Source organism: Seriola lalandi, unplaced genomic scaffold (genome assembly GCF_002814215.2).
Source record: "Seriola lalandi dorsalis isolate HSWRI2012SDOR001 ecotype SW California unplaced genomic scaffold, Sedor1 jcf7180002054474, whole genome shotgun sequence".
Taxonomy (NCBI): Eukaryota; Metazoa; Chordata; class Actinopteri; order Carangiformes; family Carangidae; genus Seriola; species Seriola lalandi.
The window spans coordinates 1,403,919-1,429,966 of NW_019525027.1; the positions used below are offsets into that span (position 1 = coordinate 1,403,919).

The 26,048-nt window shown below is 40.6% G+C and overlaps 3 protein-coding genes across 3 annotated transcripts in view; 2 read left to right on the forward strand and 1 right to left on the reverse strand.

The window, feature by feature from the left end:
* Nucleotides 1–102: 102 nt before the first annotated feature.
* Nucleotides 103–7,876, forward strand: LOC111659106 (pro-cathepsin H-like). Its single transcript, XM_023411923.1, has 12 exons — nucleotides 103–209; nucleotides 1,050–1,081; nucleotides 1,179–1,284; nucleotides 1,424–1,494; nucleotides 1,582–1,686; nucleotides 2,380–2,466; nucleotides 5,555–5,610; nucleotides 5,740–5,821; nucleotides 5,975–6,043; nucleotides 6,350–6,456; nucleotides 7,035–7,163; nucleotides 7,251–7,876. Exons 1-12 carry the CDS (start codon nucleotides 134–136, stop codon nucleotides 7,324–7,326), a joined length of 996 nt encoding a protein of 331 aa, XP_023267691.1. The 5' UTR covers nucleotides 103–133; the 3' UTR covers nucleotides 7,327–7,876.
* Nucleotides 7,877–8,447: 571 nt separating this feature from the next.
* Nucleotides 8,448–15,539, forward strand: wdr76 (WD repeat domain 76). Its single transcript, XM_023411915.2, has 15 exons — nucleotides 8,448–8,602; nucleotides 8,826–8,936; nucleotides 9,019–9,111; nucleotides 9,226–9,318; nucleotides 10,056–10,114; nucleotides 10,486–10,603; nucleotides 10,987–11,088; nucleotides 11,499–11,539; nucleotides 11,712–11,865; nucleotides 12,365–12,523; nucleotides 12,710–12,825; nucleotides 12,977–13,075; nucleotides 13,204–13,356; nucleotides 13,447–13,500; nucleotides 13,599–15,539. The coding sequence occupies exons 1-15, from the start codon at nucleotides 8,552–8,554 to the stop codon at nucleotides 13,852–13,854; spliced, it is 1,659 nt and encodes a 552-aa protein (XP_023267683.1). The 5' UTR covers nucleotides 8,448–8,551; the 3' UTR covers nucleotides 13,855–15,539.
* A 206-nt stretch (nucleotides 15,540–15,745) lies between these two features.
* Nucleotides 15,746–26,048, reverse strand: part of LOC111659171 (FERM domain-containing protein 5-like) — a 67,271-nt gene continuing 56,968 nt past the window's right edge. Inside the window, exons 7-14 of the mRNA XM_023412020.2 lie at nucleotides 25,834–25,921; nucleotides 25,538–25,626; nucleotides 24,040–24,103; nucleotides 23,574–23,665; nucleotides 23,402–23,476; nucleotides 23,227–23,295; nucleotides 22,948–23,054; nucleotides 15,746–19,704 (exon numbers count right to left, since the gene is read on the reverse strand). Of these exons, the coding sequence (XP_023267788.1) occupies nucleotides 19,115–19,704; nucleotides 22,948–23,054; nucleotides 23,227–23,295; nucleotides 23,402–23,476; nucleotides 23,574–23,665; nucleotides 24,040–24,103; nucleotides 25,538–25,626; nucleotides 25,834–25,921 (1,174 nt within the window). The 3' untranslated portion in view covers nucleotides 15,746–19,114. The remainder of the gene's footprint in view (nucleotides 19,705–22,947; nucleotides 23,055–23,226; nucleotides 23,296–23,401; nucleotides 23,477–23,573; nucleotides 23,666–24,039; nucleotides 24,104–25,537; nucleotides 25,627–25,833; nucleotides 25,922–26,048) is intronic.

Below are 26,048 nucleotides of genomic sequence, written 5' to 3' on the forward strand. Positions count from 1 at the left end.
TATACTGTATTAGCCCATTTGGTTATAGCTTTGCTGGGGGAAGAATAGAGGCAGCGGGTGTTAAGTAGTCTTTATAAAAGGAGGTCCAAGTCATGTGACGCCCTCTAATCTTGTCGGAGCTTATGGGGCAAGTATGGCGCTTACTGTTGTTTGGTTCATCACCTCCGTTCTTAGTTTTGTTCATTCAACGCCGTTGATATTACTCGAAGGTGAGTAAAGACTTGTGCAGTGTGTCGCTTGTTTTTTTCCCGTTCAGTTTCGTTAAATGCCAAATTTTGCTGTTTTCTAAACGTCTCGCTGAAACGAATTTCAAAGTTTAACAGGTTTAACACTTCATCTTAATGTTTCCAGCAAAAAAAAGTTTCCACAATATCAAAGGTTAGAACATGATATATAAATATATCCTATTTATCCAACTTAAGCAGTGGTGGAAGTTATTCAGCTCGTTTACTTACTACTAATATACTGCAATATAAAAATACTCCATTACAAGTAAAGGTCCTGCATTAGAAATGTCATAAGTAAAAGTAGGCTACGTATTAGCTAAATGAAGTTATAAAAGTAAAAGTGCTCATGATGTTAAAAATGGTGCCTGTGAGTGTTAAAATTATATTATAGGATAATCATTGTTGCATTCATGTGTAGTAGGATATCATAAAACTGTGTTTGGCAAGGTGGAGCAAATTTGAGCAATTTCATAGTTTAACCGGTAGTGCTTATTTTAGCATACAGCACATTTTATAAGCTAATCATATGATCTGTTAAATATTTAATTTTACACATTACAAGTATTTGCCAGATAAGTACAGTGGAGTAAAAAGTATTTCATATTAACTCCCCTGATTTGTACTAGCCTAAACTGGAAAAAAAGTAGCATGAAATGGAAACACTCAAGTACTTCTAAGTTGTACTTGTGTTGAGTAAATGTACTTAGTTATTTTTCCCCACTGATTATAAATGATGACAACTTCAGGCCTAAATTTGAAAGTTTGAAATGTTGAGTATCAGGCTGCTTTACTTACTGTGGGCTTCATTCTGTGTCCCATCAGAGGAACATCGATTCAAACAGTGGATGTCACAGGTAGGTTCATGATAACAAAGTTACTGAAAATGTACACTTAATTGTCCTATAGTTTGCTCTATGTGTATACTGTTATATCTCTCTTTTTGACGTACAGCACAACAAAGTTTACGACACTGAAGAGTATTACCACCGGCTCCAGATATTCACTGACAATGAGAGAGCAGTCGATCATCATAATGCTGGGAATCACTCCTTCACAAGTACAGTACAGAACTATCTCATAATGTTGAATGTGTAGATTATTTTAACAGAAGATGACCTGCCAATTTTAAAATGATGTGTATCATTGAGTTATGAAAGGAATGCTATTCTCACACAGCTGTTCATTTTCACATCTAGTGGGCCTGAATCAGTTCTCAGACATGACATTCGAGGAATTCAGGAAATTCTTCCTTTTATCAGAGCCACAGGTCTGATATATTGTAACACATTTCATTTTATGCATTCAAATTTTTTTTGGACTTCCTTTGCCATGTTATGATTCTGGTCTCTTGCAGAACTGCTCAGCTACTAAAGGGAGTCACGTCAGCAGGACAGGTCCTTACCCTGAGTTTGTGGACTGGAGGATGAAAGGCAACTTTGTGACTCCCGTGAAGAATCAGGTATCATGATATGGTACAGGACAGGCAAAAAAAGTCCCACCACAATTTAGTGAGAGAATCAGGAAGCATCAGTGTTTATTATCAGTCATCAGAGTCACTGTGGTTTTCAGTGCAGAAACACTCTTTGTTTCTTCTATAAACCACTTTGATTTTACTGTGAGCACTGAAAAAAAGTTTCATTTACAATTAGTTACATTAATCAAACCTGATGTTACATCATTTTTGGGGATGTGACTTAGAGAGTAAATGGCCAAAATTGCAAGATAAATGTGTCAAAGACAGCAGAAAAAACAAGATGGTGTTGTCACTGCTTTCTAATGTGGTAGTACATCATGTAATAGAAGTGGGATATCTTAGATTTGCTTAAAATGGTGCTCCAGCAATTTAGCATTGCTCCTCTATACAGTTTGGGAATGTGTGATATTAAACAAAAAAAATCTAAATTGATGTAGCAGAGACTGAGATATATTCTGTGCTCTGAATCCAATATTTTCCCATCATGCAACATGAGCAGCATTGTGAATGCTGAAAGTTTTTATTTTTTCTCCATAGCCTGCACCAGGTTTGTAGCACAGGGGACGTTTTACAACTGTTTTCACAAGCAATTTACATTCACGTGTGAAGTCCGTGCAGTGACTTTTTATCATAAGTGAATTATCAGTTGTTTGAGTTATGTCGTGTTTGCGTCTTTAGGGTCACTGTGGAAGCTGCTGGACTTTCTCCACCACTGGCTGTTTGGAGTCAGTGAATGCCATCGCCACTGGGAAGCTAATATCTCTGGTAAAATCTGACTATTATTTAGTAATGCTCAACTCATTCATTTAATAGATCTAAAGGGCATGGACAAACGTGTTAACACTATCACACTCATCATCAAGAGGAATCCACTTTGGGGGTAGGAGACAAATAAGGCTGTGACTTAACCTATATGTGCGTGTTGTCAGCAGTGCAGAGGACAACTGTTCGCTCTTGAGCAGAGAAATGTGATGGGGTTCAGAGCATAAAGTTTCATTAGGTGTAACAACAGCATAGCCGACTTTACTCAAACCCGTGGCTGGATCCTTGGAAGAAGAGCCGTCCACAAACAGCCTGAGGTCAGCATGACGCGGCGTGCATCTGGGAGATCTGCTTTGGGGCTGCACACATGGTTAATTGGATTAAGGACAGTTCAATGTTTCACTGTGATGTTTGGCATTTTAAGCAGATTGTATTGTTTGTTAATCAACATGCTGCTGACAAATGTGCAGTCTTTTGTTCAAGCAAAGTCACTGAGACAGCATGAGGAACTAACAAAGCTGAGTCTTGGACTTTGAATCCACTGTAGTTATTAAGACTAGATTATGACCATTGTCAGCCACATGTTACACCAGTGCCGTTGTGTCTCTTTAGGCTTCCCCTGTGGAAGAGCAGATCATGAGGTCATCAACATACTAGAGGGGTGCACTCCCCCCAGGTAGTGTTAACTGCTCAAGGTTTCCCTTTGAAGCTGCGTTGTAAATGGTTGAACTCCCGCAAATCCTCGACATAACCAAGTGAGCGTAAAACTTTTGCCTTTAAAGGAGAAAGAAAAGCAGTACTGAGAATCTTTATGTATACTGAAAAAGTATACTGACTGTTGTTTGCCAGCGCAGCAGTTGAAAACCACTTTGGGGGTACCTGTGACAAGAGTGTGTGTGGACTAGGAACATTTGGTGTTTGAGCAAGAACTGCTGCTTTAACTGCTTGCAGCTCTTGAGTTCTGACTGGAGACATCACACATGGAACGATAATGCCTGTTGCTAGCAAAGAGTTGAACATGAGTGTTATACCTTCAAATGCTTCAGGTTTAAATTATTATTTTTCTTTGCATGGCCTATAATCAGATCACTACAGGCCCTGTATTTTTAATTAGGCCTATGTCATACTCCCTCTGTGCTCACAGTGTAGGTGGGACTTCTGAGAGCTCTGGTGATGAGACAGTTAGCAGAGATTACCGATGTGTGTATATGCGCATGCTCTGTGGTTGTACTGTAGGTATACACCTCTTTTGGCCATCAACTCATTGTACACAATGTTCTGTACGTGTTCTGTACAAGCGCTGATTGTAAAATACCTGTGGTATTCCTGTCTCCTCCCACTGCTGTGTGTTATTGCAACTACTCATGCATGGTCCAAGATCCTCCTACTGTCTCTGCTTGCTCTTGGCGGCACATTGGCTGCAACATTTTGAGGTATTTGGTCAGTTGAGCCGGGGCTGTGACAGTGGCAGTGCGGATATCAGTTTTCAAGTAAAGCCATCTTACAGTCAACTTATCTGTTACAAAATCCTCTCTGAACCATTCTTTCTCAAAGGCCCTGTTCAGACCCCGCGTCATGTGAGATGTGCATGGTGTAATGGAAATCAGTTTCGGCTACTGTAGGTACTGAACATCCTGTCCCTGCATGCAGCTGTGAGCTCGTTTAACTGCCAGTCATACATGAACAGCAGTTCAAGTATGATTGTATTTTACTGTTTGTGGTGTATTTTCTGCTAAATTCATGTTTTCTTTTGACCTGAATTCCCTGCTCTGTGCACATTAAGAAAATGTCAAGACGTCGCTTCAAATCCCTTCCTGGAAGATTCATAGGGCAGCATGGAGAAAATAAGTGTTTGAGTGTTCGAGAACTTCACCTTCAACTTCAAAGGACAACATTGTCACCAGTTGTTCTTTTTTACAGTATCACCACTGGCTCCTATGCCACTGCCTCTCATTTTTGCAGCAGGATTCAAATCAGTTGATTTATTTACAGATACTGTTTTGACTATGGTCGAAAATGCTTTGTCCTACTCTGACTTATACATTTCATACGTTGGCTGCTGTGAGTGTGTGTCTACTTCCTGTTTCTGCTCCAGTGCCTGCATTGCATCTTGAACTAATTGATGTGTGTCAGTGTTTGTGTTCTTACTGTTCTCTTTTGTCCCTGTATCTGTCTCTGACCCCGCACACTGTCAGTCCTCACAGGCGCCATGCTGCTGAAGCAGCTTCGGTGATAGCTGCTGTGGTGGTTATAGAAGGCTATGATTTCAAGCATATTGTTTCTAACCTGCAGATTTTAGGTTAGGGAGTTCTGATGCTCTCTCACTCATATCCTTATCAATCCAGGGTCGAAACACACAGGTTTGTCCTTGATGTCCCGCCATTTGAAACATTAGCAGGTTATAGGAGGCTGCAGGAATGAGTGAAGAAGATGGAAGTGTCCCCCTGTGGCCTCACCTAAAGCTAGTTTGGTAAACTAGAGCGGTTGCCAGGATCCCTCTGTCTTTCTTGTGTCCTGCCTGTGGCAGTTCTCCTGCCACGAAGCAATTGTGCAGGTGGTGGTGTAGCTGTAGCTGCTGATTCCCTTGCTGAGTGCTGTTGGGCAGGAGCTCATTGTGAGCCAAGATGTCGTATGGATCACAAATCAGGAAAGTAATGTGGTGTGGCAGCCCTCACCTCCTCCTGAATCCCCAATCGTTTCTTCTTCCTCCTGCCTTTTTCATGTGGGCTGGCCTCTTCTCCTCTCCAGGGCTAGACGGGTGACAATGGTTGTGACCCCAGTTAGGAAGGTGTCGTCGGTGAAGGTATTGGTAGCTTGTCAGACGCCCCAGACTCCTGCCTGCTTGCAGCTTTTCCTCCTGCAATGAACCTGACACTGGTTCACTTTCAGCATCCCATCCTTGTTACCAATTTGTTGTGGAAATTCTAAAATAGAGATTCCCAAAAGAGAAGTTTGTCTTTCTTGTTTTTTATTATAGCATTTGTGCAATCAGACCTGTGTGGTGAGATTTGAAGGGATCCACTTTACATTGTGTGGCTGTACCTATTCCTGTGTATAAAGGCATAATGCAATTTGTTTATCTCCATTTTAGTCTGAGCAGCAGCTGATAGACTGCGCCAAGGACTTTAACAATCATGGATGCCTGGGGTAAGTTAGACGTTTATATGTTTTTAAACTTACATTAATTATTAGAATACTTGTGTATAAGGCTTAACCAGTTGTAGCAATAACTGATCGGTCTTCAGTGAAATAACAAAACATCCTGGTTTGTTTCAGTGGGCTTCCCAGCCAGGCGTTTGAGTACATCAAATACAACAAGGGTCTTATGACAGAGGAGGACTATCCCTATAAAGGCCATGTATGGCTTTTCTGGAGTAAAGTTTATATATATACATGCATACATATACATACATACATACATACATACATACATACATACATACATACATATACATATATATATATTATTATTTTTATTTATCTTAATAAATACCTTTACTTCCTGTTTTAGGATGACACTTGCCATTTTGAGCCTGCACTAGCAGCTGCTTTTGTCCTGGATGTCGTCAACATAACAAGTGTGAGTTAAGCTGTGAAGTTACATTGTGTAAGACGTTGTACAAGTGCCCTTTAAGAAATCCCTGCTGGGTCACAAAGTTACAGTTAACCATGTCAATGCTGGTAACTTTATAAGAAGTGGCCATTTTTAGTATAGACACATTATTTTCTTACAATAGTGTGTCATACCCCTGTGAATACTTGTTACAGTCTGATATACTACATTGCTAACATTTTACCCAAAATGCAATGAATTTACCTCGTAACCAAATCTGTTCATTTTCATATTAAAATTCCTGTATGTGTGTGTATGTTTGTCCATCCACAGTTTGATGAAAAGGCCATGGTCGATGCTGTGGCCAGGCTCAATCCTGTGACCTTCAGCTTTGACGTCACGGCTGACTTTCTGCACTACAAAGACGGTGTTTACACCAGGTGAGACAAGACCTTGACAACTCAACAATCAATCAGAAATCTGCTTACATCCACAGTAGAGCAAATACTTTTTTCAAACTTTTTTTACTTCAACTTTTTTTCTATTGAAGTAATTACAATGATAATATTGGTTGCATTTTTAGCTCTGTACATTCAGCATTCATATATTTTTGTTGCTTTTTTTGTTGTATTCCCTTTGTTACCCATCCACAGTATGGATGTCTGGAACGTGTACATCCCTGAGAAGGAACTATTCATGGACTGACAAGTGCTTGTGGTTCACATCACTACAACTTTCTGCCCTTTCTCATAATAGTAACTCAGATGTGATAACATTTCACCAAAGTTTAATGTTTTGGACTTGATAGAGACAAATGAGCCAGTTTTTAATTATTTAGATTTTATTCATTTTTCTTCAGTTCTGTTTCACGGGTCGATCATGAAAATATTCACAGAAACAACTACACATCTTCGCACAGGCAGGATGCGATATGATATTGAAGGAGGAAAGCAGCCCACTCACTCTGCAAAAAGACATGCACTCTGTTGATCTAAAAGTATCACTGTTGTCTGTTTAGCACCCAGTGTAAGAGCACAGCAGACAGGGTGAATCATGCGGTTCTGGCTGTGGGTTACGGCACTGAGGAGAACGGCACGCCATATTGGATTGTGAAGAACTCCTGGGGCACAGCCTGGGGAAAGGACGGGTAAATATAGTCTGTGTGTGTATTTCAGTGTGATGACTGGTTACTGCTTTCAAGGACCATGGATACCTTTTATTTTTATTCCATCAGGTATTTTTTGATTGAGCGAGGAAAAAACATGTGTGGACTGGCTGTATGCTCTTCCTACCCTCTACCTTCAGTCTGAGGAGCAATGTGGCAACTGGAGTGGAAGACTGATGAAACAACCTTAATGGAAGGGAAGTTGGTGTTTGTGATATTTATGTGTTTTCACGTTTCCTGAAGAATCTTTGTGGCTGATCCAAGGACTTGACATAAACTAAGGACTCAAAACAGAAAAAAGAAAACATAAAGCCAATTATAAGAGGAAAGAAATGTGTCAGCTCAGGTGTTAAAGAGCTGTAATTTGGCAAAAGCTCTTGGATTGTGACTAAATATGAACACACATAACTATCTTACATCAGAAAAAATTCAGAAACATATTTTATATGCCAGAGGGTGTGGACTAAACAGGGCAGCTGTCATGATGGGGCTGATTGAACAGTTTGTGTTCATTCCAGCAGTATGTTCTTTCCATTCAGTCTGTCTCATAATGACAAGTCAGCTCTTCCCATAACAGTTTCATAATTGTAAGAAGTCGCATCAGATCTGGTTGTTTGTCAAAGTGTCCTTACTTGGTTTAAATGTATTCTGCATAATGTTTCTTACAAACATTAAATTGATTTTTACTCTCTCAACATTACCGTGTTGTGTGTTTTCTGTTCTCCTTAAGGTCAGAAGTTGTTTTCATTTGATTTGGGCTGCTTTTCCAAAGCCAAAAATATTTGTTTTGTAGTAACAAAATGACATTTCATGTTCATGGTTTTCACAAAATACGCTGTTCTTTTTTTATTACACTTTTATTACATATCACTTTACATTGAATGGTTAAAAACGAATGCTGTTCACCACAGTGAGTGGACAGTGAAAAATACACGTAAACTAGAATAAAATACAAAACAGGTTTTCATATTTAATGAAGGATAAGGGAACACATCTTGACTTGCGCGTCTGCTTACTGTCACTGCTGTTGCCCAAATCTGCCAAAAGGTGGCGACTTTATCACTGACTGTGGAGGCCGAAGCAGGAAGCAAGAGATGAGATGTCAATCAAATTGAAAGGCGTTCATTGGTTGTTGACAGCAAAGAACAACCCCTTATTCTAATGACGTTCTGTTTTCTAACCAATGAGCTGCCGGGATTCTGTTTCACAACATGGGGGGAGGGGCTAGTTACAAAACATCTCTAGCATGTGGCGCCAATAGTTCCACTACCCTCAATCATCATCACAGTGACTAGCGGTGAGTGCATATGTGAAGTACTCGCATTTCTCTCGAACAAATAGCTCTTACGAATCGTTGAAAGTGCACTAATATGTCGACGAGGCGAGCAACAAGGGAAGCTGTTGTGAAAGTACAACTGGTGGTGAGTTTTTCGAGTTTTGTGCTTGTGTTGGCTTGCCGCTGAATAACGTCATCTTTAGCTGTTTGTGTTTATATGATTTAACATTAAGGTAAACATCAGCAAGCATATTTTTTGGCGTAAATTCAGTGTGCTCCCTAAAATTTATGCTTCTTTAGAAAAGTTGAATTAACGCATTAGTGTACGTCAGGTGTTACGTCCGTTGTTAATAGAGCACACCTTGCAGGAAAGGATCCCTGTGAATCTCGAGGAAGAGGTCCGACGATCATCTCGAAATGTGTTGGCACCTAAACGCTTTCAACACTCTCCCTCAGCTGAAACACCCAAGAAGAAAACGGTGAGAGACAATCCACAAACACGCAGAAACACCAATAAGTCATTTTGTTTTGCTGTTATTAATTCCAACGTTTTCTTTACAGAGAATTAAAACGCAGGATGACAAACACACCCAGAAGAAGACACTGGACCTTAAGGAAGAGGCTGCTGAAAGTAGTGATGTGGAGTATACATCTGTAAGTGTGAAAACCCTGCACAATTAATCATACACACCACCATTCTTGTCTTGCATGTGACAAGGTATTCAAAGTTTCTACAGAGTGTCAGTGCTATGTCTTTGTGTAACACAGAATGGACATGGAGGACTTTCACCATATGAACTGGAGCGACTGGAGAACATCAGACAGAACCAAGCCTTCCTGTCATCTATCAGCTTATTCCAGGTAGGTATACAGGTGGGATCCTCAGAGCCGCATGGGTTGACCATGTCTTCATGAATGTATGGACACTTGGCTGTAGGGCTGGAAGATTTGCTTTTACAGACATTGTGAATCCCTCACTAATCTGACAATACTCTCATGGCAACTCTCAATAAATATATACAGTTGTGTCTCTTGAATGGAAAAGTGGCCTCAGACTTTTGGACGTAATTAATTATTTAATTAAAATCAGAATAGCTACAACACCTAATGTCATCCAACAACACGCCCAACCATCCCAGAAGTCACAATCTTTGACTGGTGATACTTTGATTAATCCAGACAAACATAGCACAAGAAAGGAAATGGAATGTAGTGAGTCAGCATTAATGAAATTAAGTCATTAGTTAAAAATTACCCACATCATCAGTTTGAATTTAAGACATTATCACAAGCCTTACTTGGTTTTAGTTATATTTCAAAGGAAGCCTTGGATCAGCCTACAGTATCAATAGTGTGCTGTAAATAGTATAACCTTTAAATTCTCATTAAAGTGAGGCCTGTACTAACACATCCCCTCAACAAATCCATCCAAACGAATTGGATCCTTTGCGTACATGAAGGGAAGTTGTGGGTCAGAGTAGCCTGTTTGTGTGTATTTTGCACAGATAAAGAAGTTCTCTACGGCCATCTTGTGACTCTTTCCTCTTGCTGTCATTGAACCCATAGGATGAGTAATAACTATTGTTCTTTGTCAAAAGGCCACAGAGGAGCTCAAGGAGCTGACACGGCCAAAGGCGTCACAGAGGGGTCTCATGAGGTACAGTTGGCAACAGTAACAATAATTTCTGAATAAAATATTTCGTGGGAGGGGGTGCATGGCACCTGGCAGGAACGGTGAGATATAGAAGTGGAGTGTTACAGAGAAATTTAAAACCTGTAGTGACCAAAACACAATAGTGAGTGTTTTGCATGTTGCACATGTGTGAATTACGCTCACCTCTGGCTGAAAGTAATTGATTTCTTGAAAAAAGTCCCTAAGTAAAAATGTTACATCTTTTTCCATCTTTTTAAACATGAGGGTTTGTTTTTTCTTTTTTTTTTATTTCCAATTTCATTTGTCTGTGTGTTAGTTTCAAAAGTCAGAAAACTTCTTGACGTCACCATAACGCTGAGTTTCTGTAATGGCAGGTCACAGGCTGCTGCTAAAGAAACGCTGCCAGCTCGCAAATCCCTGCGTCTCCAAAATAAAGAGGCAGAGATCCTGACACTTCCCCCTGAACCCACGGGCATGCTAAGCCATAAAGAGGTATAGCTTAATATAGATAACTGTATATAATGTATATCATTGCTGTTGGGTGGAAAGCTTGCATGTCCAAAACTTACTTTTCAGGAAATGAAAATCTTTTTAAAATAATTGAATTCGTCACAAGCTCTTGTTAATACTCTTCATTGCTAAAATAGTTAAACTCACAGACAGACTTAAAAGGTGACCAATACCAATTATGGAAAAAAGGATGAAATATGGAAATAGGAAGTTTCTGCCCAACAGCTACGATATGCTCTGTATTATGACTCACTTCATGCCACTTCACTGCCGTTTGTGTCTCAAGCATTTCCTTTTCTTGCTGTTCTTTTTCTATTTATTTCCTGGTTTTGTTGCTCATTGTAGTTGTTTTACTTGCTTTAAAGTTTACGTCACTCAAAAAGTCTGCTGGCCCTCTGCCCATGAATCCACTCAACATGGAAGAGGGAAGCAAGCTGCCTTCACAGCTTCCTGACCTGTGCTCTGAGGTAGGAGTCACCTTTCTAGACCAGTGTGATGTTTGATGTTGGTACATCCCTGAGATTCGTCTTATCATATTTAAAATTCAGCTATCACAATCGCTGCAATAGTCTGCACTATGTCTGCTCTCCTGGCACAGTATAACAAAAAACACTTTGAAACTTTAAGGAACTGACATAAAGTAAAGTTTATACTTATTTTTCCCATTCATTTGATTGAAAATAGTAAATACATGCAGTGATGTTAACTGTTGTGCCACCAGCACAAGAACACAGATTAATACTTAAAGCTGAAATGTTTTTGGAAAAACCCAAAAATAAGATGTGCAGCGTTGCATCTTTGTTGGTCTAGTAATTGTTGTTTACTTATGTAGCTTGTGAATAAATTGGTAAATCTTAAAATTGCTTTCTTTTCATAGGACTTGACAGAAGAAAAAAAGGTGGAGCTTGATGTGAAAGAGTAAGATTTAAAGTTTTTGATTCTGACATTTCAGTTAAAAAAAAAGCCACGGCTCCACCTCTGAGGCCATATGAGTTGCTTTGAGACTAATATATTGGTAAACACATTTTTTTGAAAACAATTGAACATGTTGATACTGGCGGACAAAATCTACACTGGTGTCTTGATGCAGGTACAGCTCAGCTCTTAAGAACATGAGGATAACTGAGGACAGAGTGGCCAAAGTGGTGAAGGATCGCATCTTCTCTGCTGCTTTCCACCCCTGCACCAGCAGCCTGTTGATGGCCGCAGGAGACAAGTGGGGGAAGGTTGGCCTCTGGAAGTTGGTAGGTCTTTTTTTTTTTTTTTTTTTTTTTTTTTTTGATCTGGCCTGAATGTTGTTGAAAGTAGGTATTTGATCACTAGAGGGCAGGGACTGTGCTCAAAACAAGCTCATAGCAACAGGCCTTGATATACTTTTCTAACACTTGAGTAAGAAACAACAGAGCTACAGGAAAATGCCGTCATAGATGCATTTCTCACCACCTGTTGGTTTTTAGAATTGTATTGGTCCACCAGCTTGTGGAAACCAGGGATTTTTTGGCTTTTTACACATTTGACTTTTTTCAGCATCGACTCATTTACTTAATCTCCCTTTCATCTTGCCCTGGTCACGTTGTCTTTAACCTGCTATGTATTATGAATAAAAATAAAAAAGATAAAATTCCTGGAAGCAGAGCACTGGTTACTGGACACAAAGTCCCTTTAAATGTCACAACCGTTTCATATGTTCGAAAGCCACATTGGGAACTGGCACACATTTGCTGCATGTGTCAATTCCTTCAGAGTGGTGACTGGGGTGATGATGGCGTGCTGCTCTTTGAGCCTCACACTCGTCCGGTGGGCTGCATGGCGTTCTCCAGGGCTCATGCCACACACCTGCTGAGTCTCAGCTATGACGGATCTCTACGCTGCATGGATGTTGAGAAAGCCGTCTTTGATGATGTGAGATAACATTTTTTCCATGAAATGTACATTTTTAAAAAAAGATATAGAGGTTGTAAGGTAAACTGGCTGAATGCAAACTTGACTTTTGAAAAGATTACAGTATTATCAGTCCAGCACATTTACTCCAAATCCAAATTATCCTCTTTCACCACTTGACGTGAGGTTGTTTGTTTATTGTTCCAGGTGTATGACATTGATGATGGCCTGAAATCCTTTGACTTCATGTCACATGATTGTTCGACACTAGTCGTTGGGAACTGGTATGGAGAAGTTGCCATCGTTGACAGGCGCACCCCAGGGTAATATATTATTGGTGGTTGTGGTGATGAGTAGAAGTGTGTTTTAGTGTCTTTCTATGGTTGAAGAATAACAGGGTGGATGAACAAGTCTTGTCTCTTAATGATATAATTATTATCATCATTATCACACTAGTGATTCATTTCTCTGCAGAAACTCTCACGAGTCCCTCCACTCATTGGACCCAAAGGTTGTGCGTTGTGTTAGCGTCCATCCTTTACAGAAGCAGTACTTTGCTGTTGCAGAAAGCAGGTATGGCTGATAATTGATTTTTATTTCTTTTTTTTTTAATTGAAATCTGTTTGATTTTAAGTTCTCTATCTGGTGTTAGTCTGTTTTTTGATGTTAATAGATGAATGTTTTTTTCATCTTGTGTGCAGGGTAGTGAATATTTACGACAGCAGATGTCTGAAGAAGACCAACAGCCAGGCGGTCTCCCAGCTGCATGGACACTCTTTAAGCATATCCAGCGCTTATTTCTCCCCTTGCACAGGGAACAGAGTTCTCACTTCCTGTATGGATAACCATATAAGGTGGAAGAAGCTCAGCACTTTGAATAATTTTGTTGTACTAACTATGTTTATTTTTCAATCCCTGCTCAATGTATGAACTTTTATTTACAGGATATATGATACATCTGCAATGACTACGAAATCTCCCTTGCTGACAAAAATCAGGTACGTCCGTTCAATTGAACTTAAACTTTGTAATCAGATCAGTTGTGATTTTACACACTTTGAGTTACTTACTTACCACCCGTCCTCTCAATTTCCAGACATGATATGCAAACAGGCCGCTGGCTGAGCAAACTATCAGCAGTTTGGGACCCCAAACGGGAAGACTGCTTTGTGGTGGCAAGCATGTCAAAGCCTCGGAAGGTGCAGGTGTTCCATGAAAGTGGCCGGCCCCAGCACACCTTCGTGGATGACGAGAACCTCAACACCGTGCTGTCCGTCACTGCTTTCCACCCCACAAGGAACGCCTTACTGGGGGGCAATTCATCAGGACGCCTGCATGTCTTCTCTGACTAAGATAAAGACCAAAACATGACGTACCTCTGGTTGCCTTCAGCAGGGTAGAAGAATATCTCACTGTGGAAAACAAGTGACAATATTGTCTCTTGCTTTTTCCTCATAATTCTCTTATTGTAGATAAGTAACATACCTGTAATTTAAATATCAACTTACACTTTATAAGTCACTAATCATATTCATAGGTATGTTACATTCACAGGTAGAGTATAAACATTCATCCCCTGTGAGTTGATGCAGTGTTAGTAACAAAGTATAAGAACTTTCTTCCTCACTATTTACAACAAACTACACCTGCTACATGCTGCTATTGCTACATAGGGTAAGTAGTGTCAGAGTAGGTGTATTTGAAGATCGTCAAGATGTGATGCATCCTGCTCTTGTTGGAGATGCAGTGAAAGGCATCAAAGCCTCCAAGTTTGATAATGTTTATAAAAAATGATCAGATCACATCTCTTCCCCAGTCTGATGTTCAGTTTGAACAACAGCCGAACCTCTTGGCACATACCTGCATGCTTCGTCGCTTTGAGTTGCTGCCGTGTAATTAGCTGTTTGCGTTAACGAGCAGGTGTACCTAATAAAGTGGCCACTGAGATTAAATTAAGCACAAATGTAGAACACCACTGTATTCACCCCTTTCAGCCTTGAGCCTACAGTGTGGATGGGTCTGTATGAGCATACAGGAGGACACTGCGCTCTTCTCCATTTGCAAAACTGCCCAAGGACTGAGTAAACAGTGTTCTGCCTCCAATTCTGCACTGACTTGAGGTCTGGACTTCAAGATGATAATTTGTTTTGAAGCCACTCCTGTGTAGATTTGGCTTCATATTTGGGTTTGTTGTCTTGCTAGAAAATAGAAGTCACAGTTCACTTGCAGACAGCAGCCAGGTTTTCCTCAGGGATTTACCTGTGTTTTTATGCATTCATTTCACCCTCTGCCTCAACAAGCTGTCAGGCAAGTTGCAAAGAAGCATTGCCCACAGCATGATGCTGCCACTGCCAGCCTTCGTGCTGGAGAGGATGTGTTAATCCTTGTGCAGTGCTTGTACAATGGTCGAAAAAGCTCAGTTTTGGTCCAGATTTGGAGGCAGTGTACAGCTGTGCTTGATTGTTGCCTCCTTCTTATTCTAGGGGATAATCAGTGCCTTGGAAATAATATTTTAACACCTGATGGGAAATTTTCAATTACCCAGATATGTCATGTTTGCCATCTTGTTTTTCGAGAGGATTTTGACTAACCAGCTGTTGGACCTTTTCAGATGGAGGTGTATTTAATGTCACTATGTAGAATTTCTATGACACACAAGTGATCTGTCATTCAAATTATGTCTTCAGTTTTATACTTCAACTTCACATAGGTTCTTTCTTGTTATTCTTTCTGTTAATCAGGAACCAGCAATTAATTGGTTACTAATTACAGCCAGTGGGATTGAAAATAAAAAGTGCAAATGCAACAGTTTGAAAACATTGTACAGATACTGAAGGCAGCCAGTGATCAAGTATGGGCATTGAGAAGTTTTTGTTGTTGATTCTGCTGTTTTCTTATTTTTACTATTTGTTACATTCCGAATGTCCTACAGAACCTAAGCAACTTCTAAAATGAATCCCTTCAATATTTTTTGTTTGTTTTGTTTTTTATATGTGCCTTCTGAACCAAAAGAATAAATAGACATTTTTATCCCAAACGCTTAGAGTATGAATATTATTATTGTCAGTGTCTGTGGGCCCTTAAGATGGCAGCATTGTAACATAAAAGCATAGCGTGTGTTAGCAGTGACCACCAGTCTGTTGTTTTAGAGCAGGGACGCTGAAAGACTGAGCTGATCTGGGTTCTGCTGTTGACTGTTTTCTTCTGTGAATTTAAAATTGAACTTGTAGCCACACTAGCTGCTAGATGTCAAGAATAGATTATATTTATTCATAAATAGAGTACACCAGTCTTCAGTCAGTGATTGGAAATAAGCAGTCTTGTTGGAGGTAATAAATGCAGAACACATGCTTACAGAGACATTTCCATGTACAGGGCCACGGTACAGGAAGGAAGCTTACAGTAAGACCACATCTGAGGCTTTATTTCCTGTTTACATACTTCAAGAAAACAAAAAGCAACAAAAGCTGCCTGTCAGTGGAACTGTCACCCCTCTTTATCGATGTGCCGGTCCAAGTGATCTGAAACAGATGTTAGCAATACAGAAAAAATATTGAACAGCATTGCACAAAGAAAGATTCAGGTAGTTGAGTATGCTACTTCTGCTGTTTTTAATTGGCTAAAAATACAAACTGTCCGCTTTCATTGTAGTAAAAGCTGTTCCAAAGTCAAGTGAAAATGGGTCTACTGTCAGGTGTTCAGTTCATTTACATGTACTTTCATTGTATCTGTGTCTATAAAATGAGTCAGAGAAGAGCAGTCTAGGATTAGGCAACAATCAAACGGGGTTTACATGAAAACTTTTTTTTTTTTCTTTTTGGACAACAGATATCTTGGAGAAGTATCTGCATTACCTGCCACAGTGGCTAATCAGGAACAGTGGACACCATTCCCTTCACACATGCATCAACAGGCTGTTTTACCTTCTGAGAGGACTCAAAAGACATTTTTCATGTCTAGCAGACAGAGACGAACATTAGTTTTGCAATTCATGGTTATTAGTATTCATTATGTTATCTGTAATATTTATTGCTCAAATTATGTATATTTTATTCATACGCATGAACATAAAATGAGACTTTAAAGTACAAATTATAGGAGGTAAAAAGCAAATTTTCAGCCTCAACTGGTACCTTTCACCTAACACATCAATCAAAAACCACTGAGCACCATCTGAATTAAAGCAAATACATCAGTAATTTATCTGACAATCAACCGCAAAATATGTTTTTTCTATTGAATATAAATATATTAGTCGATATTCCTGTTAACTCTAACTCATCCAACTGTGCACTAAAAGGAAAAAAGAATGACCTCTGGTCATTTCACCATTGCTGAATTTGAAAATATCAGTACTGTACAAAAATAACATCAACATTTAAAGCCTGGTATTTAATACTAGAGGGATTCTCAAAGCACAATTTTCATATTAACTTTCAACTTGTGGAAGTTTGTGGGAGAGATTTGAACATTAATACAGTAACTTTCCAAACTGCCCCTCCTGAACCCCTCAGCCAATCACGATCCTAAACCATTCCTCTTGTTGCATAAATAATACATCCATATGTGTTTTTTGTTTTTGTTTTTTTTTAGGTATAATGTTGTACACCTGCTGATCAGCCTAGAGTTACCACTGGCACACAGCATATACACCTACATACTGCACATCCTAATGAACCACTTGTAGGCTGGTCGAGTTGACTGTCACAAACGGTCTATGGTTTGTAATGATGCTGTTGGTTACTCTGGGCTGTAGGCTAACCTGTGAAAGAACATAAGGCTGGAGAAGCACAGCAGACTATCAGAGTTTCCATCTGTTGACGCAAACTGACAGAAATATCAGACAACAGAGGTTTTCTTTGGTAGGTGCGATGATGAAGACTGCAGTAGGACGTAAACATGACTTATCTTAGGCTCTCTTGGAAGCAAGCGTGGGGCTGAAAACCATGTAATCACTGTAAAAAATAATGCTTCAAGTCCATTAAAAGTCACTGTGAGGAAATCTCCATGTGCTGACCAGACATCAGTTTGTACAAAAATGGAAACATGACATGATTCAAATATATTCAGCTTTTACAGATAAGCACATGAATTTGAACACAGCAGGGCTAAACAAAAAATGGAACATGGGTCTTCAACAAAATACAAAACAAACAAACAAACAAAAAACAAGTACATTAGCTCTCTTAACTGTATACTGTGGGGGGGGGGGAGCACTCATTTTTGCACTTTACAAAGGTAAAACAAGGTCAAATTTCCCATCATGGAGAGGATCTTGAGGTTTTTTTTATATTAACAGTATTGCACATCAAGATAAGCTCCTTCTACAGAGTGTGGGAGTCAAAGAGCTAACCAAACACTTCACTATCACTACAGCGCTAGCTCACACAGTCCCATCACTTTTTCAACTACCGTAAAAGTAACTACAGCAAAGTGACAACTGTTCCTTACACAAAGAAGTTGATTGTAGTTATTAGCATTATTTGGCTGCTGTTTAATAAAATCAGCAAACTTACCACCTGCATTACTTACTCACATCCCTTACAAAAGCTTCATTTATAGTCGTGGGACGATGAACCTTTATTGGTGCTCTGGACAAAAAAAATTGTAACGTGAGCACAATGTTGACGCACGTCTGACCACAAACTAAGTCACACTTATTACAAAAAATCATTCAAGGCTTCTAACAGGGCAGCACCGACATCACTCCTGGGTCAAACAGCTATTGCAACTAAAACTTAGCACTTGTTTAAATTCAATATGCCAGATGTGTGGTTGCATACCACATCAGGAGAATTCAGGGGAGTTGTCAGTTACTTAAAGTGTGCTAAATTCTCTTTGCGATACACGACAAATTCCACATATCTGCCTAAAAACTGTATGGAACAGAATATAACATTTGCAAATATTATTTTACTCAGGACCGATCTACATTCGGTAAGTGCTGCTTAGTTTTCCTTTTCACACTTTCTCTAACGCCCCCAGATACCGTTACAACTCCAAACAGCAGTTATCAGTCTCATAGCAGCGACTATAATAACATTTAATCATCGAGAATGATGTTGTTGGCTTTGAAATGAGAAGATTAGATGAGCTAGACTGCCCCCCATCTCCTCGTCTTCTTCTTCAAAACGTTACGCAGACTCTCAGGTCGCACAACACACACCCCGACACATCAAGTCGCTCTGTCTTACAGTAATGTTACAAAATATAAATTAATACAAAAATAAAGGCAACTATTATCGGTGGTTGAATAGGTGAAGTCTGTCAGACTGGCGTGTCCCTTTCAGTGTTTAAATTAAACCCTGTTGCTGTGATTTTGTGTAAAAAATAATAATAATTTCCAAAGTAAAATGTGATTTTCTTTCCTCGCAGTGATGGTCAAACATTATAAACAAGGCTATTCAGGGGACAGTCCGTGGCTTGTGACAGGAACTTCTTCCTGGGAGAAGCTGAGTCCATATTGGGAACAGGGCTACAATCTTTTTCCTTTTCCGTCTTATTCCTTTTCCCTCCTCTCACCCGCTCTCCTGTCTGTCTTTTGTATGTGTCCCGTCTCCATCAGTGGAGACCTGTGTTGTGTCATTCAGTCTCTGCACCTCTCCCCTCGCCTCACTTGCTGATGAGGAAACCTCCCATCCATCGTAACTTACAGGCGAACCAGCGCCGCAGAGGGCAGAAGTATTCAAAGTGGAACTGCTGGAATTCAGGTGTCTTGCGGATGTCTCTCAGGAAGGCAATGTCCAGGTCTGACTCTGTCAGCATGATGAGGAGCAGCAGCAGGGCGAACAGCAGTCCGATGGTAACGAGGAACAGACGCAACACGCTCAGGACGAACTTGTTCAGCTCCTCCACATCACTTGGTGGTGACGGCCTGCTCCTGACCATTCGCAGCGCTCTCCTGCCGGGCCTGAACTCTGCCGCCTGCCCCTCCTTCGATGTCCCCGCCTCTGACTCCTTGTCGTCATCGGCGCTGCAAGTAGAGCCATTGAGGTGGCGAGCCAAAGGCATCTCGTGGCCATGTTCTGCCACGGGTGTGGGCAGCACGCTGTCTGAAGGGCTGTAGGCCTCGTCCGAGATGACTGCTGATGTACTTGCCTCGCTGCCGTCCACCATCTGGCCCCGGGAAGGCATAAAGCAGTCGCCATGGGAGACCGAGCGCACAGGCGTGGAGTGGGCGCTGTCTCGAAGGGACTCCAGACCTGAAAACACATGGCGGAGGAAAACAGTTCATAAGGGAGATTTAATATTCAGTTAATGGGAAGTGTTGTTGCAGGATACACAGAAATTAAAGAGACATGACAGGCCTCTCCTTTATCAAATTGAGAATAAATCAGTTCAAACATATGATCTCCTCCCTCACAGGTGGAAACCTTACCACACAATACTGTTTCTATGGACCTTTACTATGTTTATATTATCACAGTGTCAAACATATAAAGTAATATATTAGTCCATGAATATTTCTATGTAATATTTGATGGAGGCCTGAACACTTGCATGATGCATGTGTATGTCTTGCTATTAGGGCTGTGAAAATACATTATTCAGTGTAAGACTGTCAGATTTTATTATTGTATTTCATATTATTATTCTAAAGCACAGTCAAAATGATACACTTTGAATCAATTTAAAAAATATATATTTTTCAAATGTTTTGCACTGATATCAAACATGTTATAAGGAGACAGGGAATACATATAATCTGACAGATTTTTTGGTAAAATAGTGAAACATCATCTAATTCATTTCAAGTCTCTGTATTATTGCTGGAACAAATTTACCGCAGCGTTATTGTAATTAGAGTTTGGACTCATCACTTCTTTCTGTGCGGATCAAATTTCCTCACAGTTCACAGCTAGTGTTTTCTGTTCTGTAAACTCATAAAAAATTAAGAAGCTATCCTTGTTTTCGCAGCCACTTGAAAAAGTTGCTCTGAGGAGAAATTGTCTTCATTTGCGTTTAATTAGAGATTCACTCAGTCTCTTTGATTCTGAGTCTGACTTGCTCGGCTGCCTGAATATTCAGGTACACTGTGCTCTGTTGGACACTGTGCCTACAATATAATTCTGCTACGCCAAGCTAGTCGTCACCTACGGTATGCTTAAGAAACTGACCCAGTTGTGTCATTGTGTAATCTTTGTATAATTGAAATCCTCAGAAGTGACAACACTAACCCCTGAGTAAACATGAAACGACCTCTAACAACTGTCACTCGCCCCTCACTTGATCCTCATGTGCTCTGGAAGCTTGATAATGACAATGTCAATTCTGATAACAATGGATTCAGCAACATCTTAATGTATAATTCCATAATTTGATGTGATACTCTGAAAATGTCATAAAAACATACAGCATTCAAACACTTTTCCTTAACAGAAACTCATCCAGCTTGACATTTTTCAGAATTGATCTATTCAAATCCAGGACCCAATCCAAAGGCTGTAAACGCTCAAGAACCACAAAAAGGGGAAACTCCATAACGCCGCATTACAAAACCAGTCTCGGTTTTTACCTGCACGACCGTCTGTTGGGCTGCGGCCATGGAGTTGAGGCGGGACAGCTAGCCTGGAAGGGGTCCTGGAGCTCTGTCCCAACCCCAGACCAGAGCCCGAGGTGGAGGAACCCCCAGGGAGAGCGGGGAAGAGCGGTAGGACCCCCAGGGCCTTGCCCAAGAGCCTGGGTCCCAGAGCCAGCACGCGCACCTTCACATCTCGATAACAATGGTTGACCATGCGCAAGTGAATGTTCACCTTGGTCTTGATCTGGATCAGACACTTCACCATGGTTCAAGGGGAGTAAAGAACACCTGTCTAACCTCAGCTGCGCTCCAACACACTTTTGCTCCTCTCCTTTTTTTCTTTCAAATTTGTCTCTGCCAATTCTTACAACTGCTTCTCCTCTGTTTCCTCCTGCTGTCTCTCTTTGTCTCTGACTGCGGCTGACTAGCGAAGCAGCACTCCCTCTTCCACAGCGAGCTCCCACATGCTGGCAGGCAAGCTGACAGCGACAGATAAATAGAAAGACGGACAGAGAGTGAAAGACAAGGCACGGGAATGTGGTCCACTTGTGGCTCAGTTCACCTCTCCCACCCCTGCTGTCGGCTGTGACACACGCTGCATGGCCACTGACGGCGGGAGCTATTTACAGCCTGAGATATTATTACCAGTGGAAATACCAGCGCAGACAGAGCAACAGGACAAAACACAGGGGGTTTGTTACACTGTTGCAACAGTGGGGTGCAATGTCAGAGCCTGCTTTGTGTGCCAATGACAAGAGGGAGGCTGGTGTGACAAAAGAGCTTTTTTTTTTTGTTGTGGACAGACTGAAAGTTTATTTTTTATTTTATTCAGGCTGTTCTAACAGCAAACTTACTCACAATGGCAGTACTGGTAAAAGGTTAATAGCCTGTTGGAGGAAAGAGGGTACAGTAAGTGCCCTTTATAAACTGACAGGATGACTTTCTCATGTCAAAACAGTGCCTGAGGCCACTGGCTGATGGGTGCTACTTGAGTGTGTCTGTCTGTGTGTGTGTTTCAGAAAGCACATATCCAAGTCAAAAAGAGTGAGTTATCACACAAATGAGTTGGATGTTTATAAGGACAATGCGTGCGAGTGCACCGTGGGTGTGTGATCCATAGCAGATCAAGTCACATGGACTAGGAGAGTGATCCCTGAGCAGGGACACTTCTGCAGCTGTCAGGGCGTTAGGGTAGAGATTGTACAAACTACTATTTTGATTAAAAAAAAAAAAACCCAAACAAACGGCGTGCATGCACATCAATAGAGCGTATACAGGTGCTGGATCAAAAAATAAACTGAAGGCAAAAGTCAAACAGAGCTCTGCACTCTGCACTGATAGCTCCCAGCATTTTTTTTTTTTAATGATGAAGAGCTCCGTTAGATCGTTCTGCTTAATTAAATTTCTTGGGAGCTTTCAGTACAGTTTGTCTGACTTATGTCATGGAAGAAAAGTCAGCCCACTAAGTCAGCTGTAACACTTAAACACTAGTGTCTGAAAACTATGATTGCTGAAGTACTGAATATACAATAATTATAGATAATAATCGATAAATTATTGAAATAATTAGCTGGATTTATTTCACTGTCACTAATGGTGCAAACGTGACCAAACCCAGTCATTCACAGCTCAACTGTATGAAAAAAAATCAACTTCCTCTTCTTTTTTTTAGTTAATAGTGGTGTATATCATTCATTTAAAATAAATTCAAATGAACATGAATGTAGCGTTTGAAAAACAAGTACTGTAAGGGTCTGAAAAAAAAGGTCTGAACAACTGGAATAAGAGACATTTGCAGGCTTATTGCTGCACGTTGACAGAGGCAGCCTCTCTCTGCTCCCTGACCTCCCATCAACACGCTGAGTGCTTACATTATTCAAAAAGTATTTCTCTACTCTACTCTGTGTGCGTGTGCCTGTTTTACCTTCCATGATAGAGATGTGCACAGCTCTTCGCCGGGTCCTGGGCACGCTGGTCAAACGAGGGCCGTGGGTGATGGATGGACAGCTCCTACTTGGCACCATGCCAGCCCTTCACAAACACACACGTATACATAAATGCGGACAGACACACGTGCAAGTGGACCACCATATGCACACAAGTAAGTCTGAATGCACAAACACATACAATCTATAAATCATTCATTACGAATATGCAATTTAAGCAATAAATTGCACAATTTACCTTATATAAGAAATGTTACCTGTGGATCTCAGGGGGGTCTCTTTTAATTTTGGCACTTTGCTCCATGACTTCCTTTGCAACTTTTCCGCTGATAAAACATAGGAAAAGAAAATCGCTTAATCTGGGAAGGATATCTACAACATTTTTATCCGAGGTCCTGGAAAATCTGGAAAAGCTACACATGCATTTTATACCTGTATCTAAAGCGACTACCCTTGAAGAAGAGATTACTACTGGACACAGTGCGGACTTGACTCGACTTCTCTAACCTGTGAGTCAATGGGGAGAAAAATCATGAATACAATCATAATCTTAGACAAAATGATGTCCATTGTGAAGTGAATGTTTGCAGGTCGTGTGACTCACTTGTAGAAGGCCTGATTCTCGACTCCACACTTCCACAGATGCTTACAGGCCTCAGGTGTAGGTGCAAAGTAAGTCAGTATGATTTTCTTATCCTGTAACAAATCCAGCAGCACATCAGCTCATATGTATTTAACATGTTTATTACTATACAACATATTAAGAAGACTTTTCTGATAAGCGCTCAGATTTACTGAGCCCTTGGCTACAGGGCTGTATCACCCATCAACCAAAGCAAACCCTCAAGAAGCTGGACTTGTAGAACAAACAGTATGTTAACCAACTCTCACACAGTGGCTTTACTTTGCTCTTATGTATGCTAAAACGCATGGCTAACACACACATTAAGGATAGATTACTTTGGCTCCCCAGTGACAGTGTCTCCATGCATAAAACAAGGCCATACTCATTTAACTTCCTGAGCTCCACAGGCCAGAAAAGGCAGCGTTTCAATAATGCATACGCATACCTCCTTCTGATTTGCATATATATGGAATGTCTTTGCTTCAAACTTGAGTTTGGTCACCTCCTCCCTGAGATACAGAGACAGAGCAAAGGGCAGAGAGACAAGAGAGGAAAAGAAAGGCGAGAAAATGACAAGGTAAAATAAAAAGAGAAAAAGAACAACAGAAAGAGAATCAAAGAGAGAGGAGGGGGGAGAGCAGAAGAGAGAGAGAGAGAGAGAGGCCGGAAAAGAAGGGAGAGACAGAAATGGACAAAGGTGCTAAAATATTAATTGCAGCTGGAGGCAAATTAATAAGAAGCACAGTCTTTCATTTCTGTGTCGAAATGTCTAGACACATTGATTGTAGATTACAGTTACAAATTACAAGAGTAAAATGCAAGAGATTTTTAAAGAACAGATTTCTACAACAAAACAACTCAGGGACTGAAAACGTCTGAGTTTTGCGAATAAATTAAATGCCGTTCCTATTACATGTACATGTACATACCATGGATGTCTTAAACAGTGGTTGTGGTTGCATTATCGCATTTGAAACACAGCACTGTTCCTGCCAGATTGGTTTGAGCGCCATATTTTTGTTTGGACTTTTTGGCCCTTGAACATACAGCTCAGAATCAGTTACATTTATTATCTCAAGACAAATTCATTACACTGATATAGTTTCAACACACTTTTCCCCTCCCTCATGTGTTTGTTCATCCCCAGTTTGTTCTCTGTGTCTGTATTTGTGTGTGTGTGTGTGTGTGTGTGTGTGTGTGTGTGTGTGTGTGTGTGTGTGTGTCCGCTGGCCGTGGCTTCCTGGTTCCTGCTCCCTCCAGTCTCCATACCCACCTGCTTCTCATCATGCAATCAACTCCACAACCTGCTGCAGTACAAAAGACCAGTTCAACTCACCATTCTTCGCCACGTTGTTCCAGTAACGTTGAGTTGTAGAAACGCTACAGCCAAACAGTGTCGCAAACTTGTTGCTCTGTGTCTGTTTTTTGGACTTTTTTGGTAATCCTGTTTGTTTCCCAGTGCTCCAGATCCTTAAATCTACAACCCTGCCGCCCGCCACGCTCGGCCCAGCCTAATCTCACCTGCTTGGATCCCTGTCTGTTTACCTCACCTCCGCCATCATCTGCCACACTATCTACAGTGTTCTGCTCTGTGGGTTCAGCTCCATACTAAACCTCCACACATGGTCTTGAAGCATGTGTATTATGATCTATTCTACATCACTTGCTGTGCATTATGTGGACACTGAAACTTGAAACTTTGAACTTGTAGCTTGTTGAGTTTGCTGCCACTCTACTTTGTACAAGTTGGTAAATGCAGGAAGGATGAATGTTCATGTTTTGAACTGTGCATAGAAGGACAGTTCATATGCATGCTGTTTCATACGCATAAAGTCCACATACACACATGCTGTGACCTTTCGTTTGAATATGAGTATTATGTAGCTACTATCCACCATCCTTGTCCATACCTTGTCCAGTTTTAACTGTTCACCTGTACTCACCATTTGAGGAAATGGACCCTCCTGTTTCCTTGCAGCACAGTGAATCCAAAAGGAGTGAAAGCCAGAAAAGCTGGGTTGCCGGACACATCCTGACAGACGCACAAACATATGTGTTTCATAAATATTCTACATTGATGAAGGACACTCAAGCGAGCAGCATAACAAATCAATTAAACTATTATTCGTCTCACATTTACTCAAAAACATACAGAATTACTTACTGCATCATAAACTCATAAAAAGCACAAAAAGCACAAGCTCATAATTGCAGAAGAACATTGTTTAGTAAAAACCACCTTGCATGGATGAGGGTCCACTCCATATGTCTCCAGCATCTGAGCTTTCTGGAGGAAGTTGAGCTCTGACGTTTCAGGAGTCTGACCTCTGGGAGATAAAAAAAACAAAAAACAATAAGTCTGTGTACTGGCTTCTGTCACAACCGTCTGTCAACTCAGAGCACACCATGTGACTGAACGTTTGTGCTTATTTTTTCATAAATAAGCTGGAAATC

Bases quoted from the DNA above. Each gene is read 5' to 3' on its own strand.
- LOC111659106 (XM_023411923.1), top strand. From the start codon at position 134: ATGGCGCTTACTGTTGTTTGGTTCATCACCTCCGTTCTTAGTTTTGTT. The intron at 1,285-1,423 runs GTACAGTACAGA...TTTCACATCTAG, and splicing joins TGGGAATCACTCCTTCACAA to TGGGCCTGAATCAGTTCTCA. The intron at 1,687-2,379 runs GTATCATGATAT...TTGCGTCTTTAG, and splicing joins TGACTCCCGTGAAGAATCAG to GGTCACTGTGGAAGCTGCTG.
- wdr76 (XM_023411915.2), top strand. From the start codon at position 8,552: ATGTCGACGAGGCGAGCAACAAGGGAAGCTGTTGTGAAAGTACAACTG. The intron at 10,115-10,485 runs GTACAGTTGGCA...CTGTAATGGCAG, and splicing joins TCACAGAGGGGTCTCATGAG to GTCACAGGCTGCTGCTAAAG. The intron at 11,540-11,711 runs GTAAGATTTAAA...GTCTTGATGCAG, and splicing joins GTGGAGCTTGATGTGAAAGA to GTACAGCTCAGCTCTTAAGA.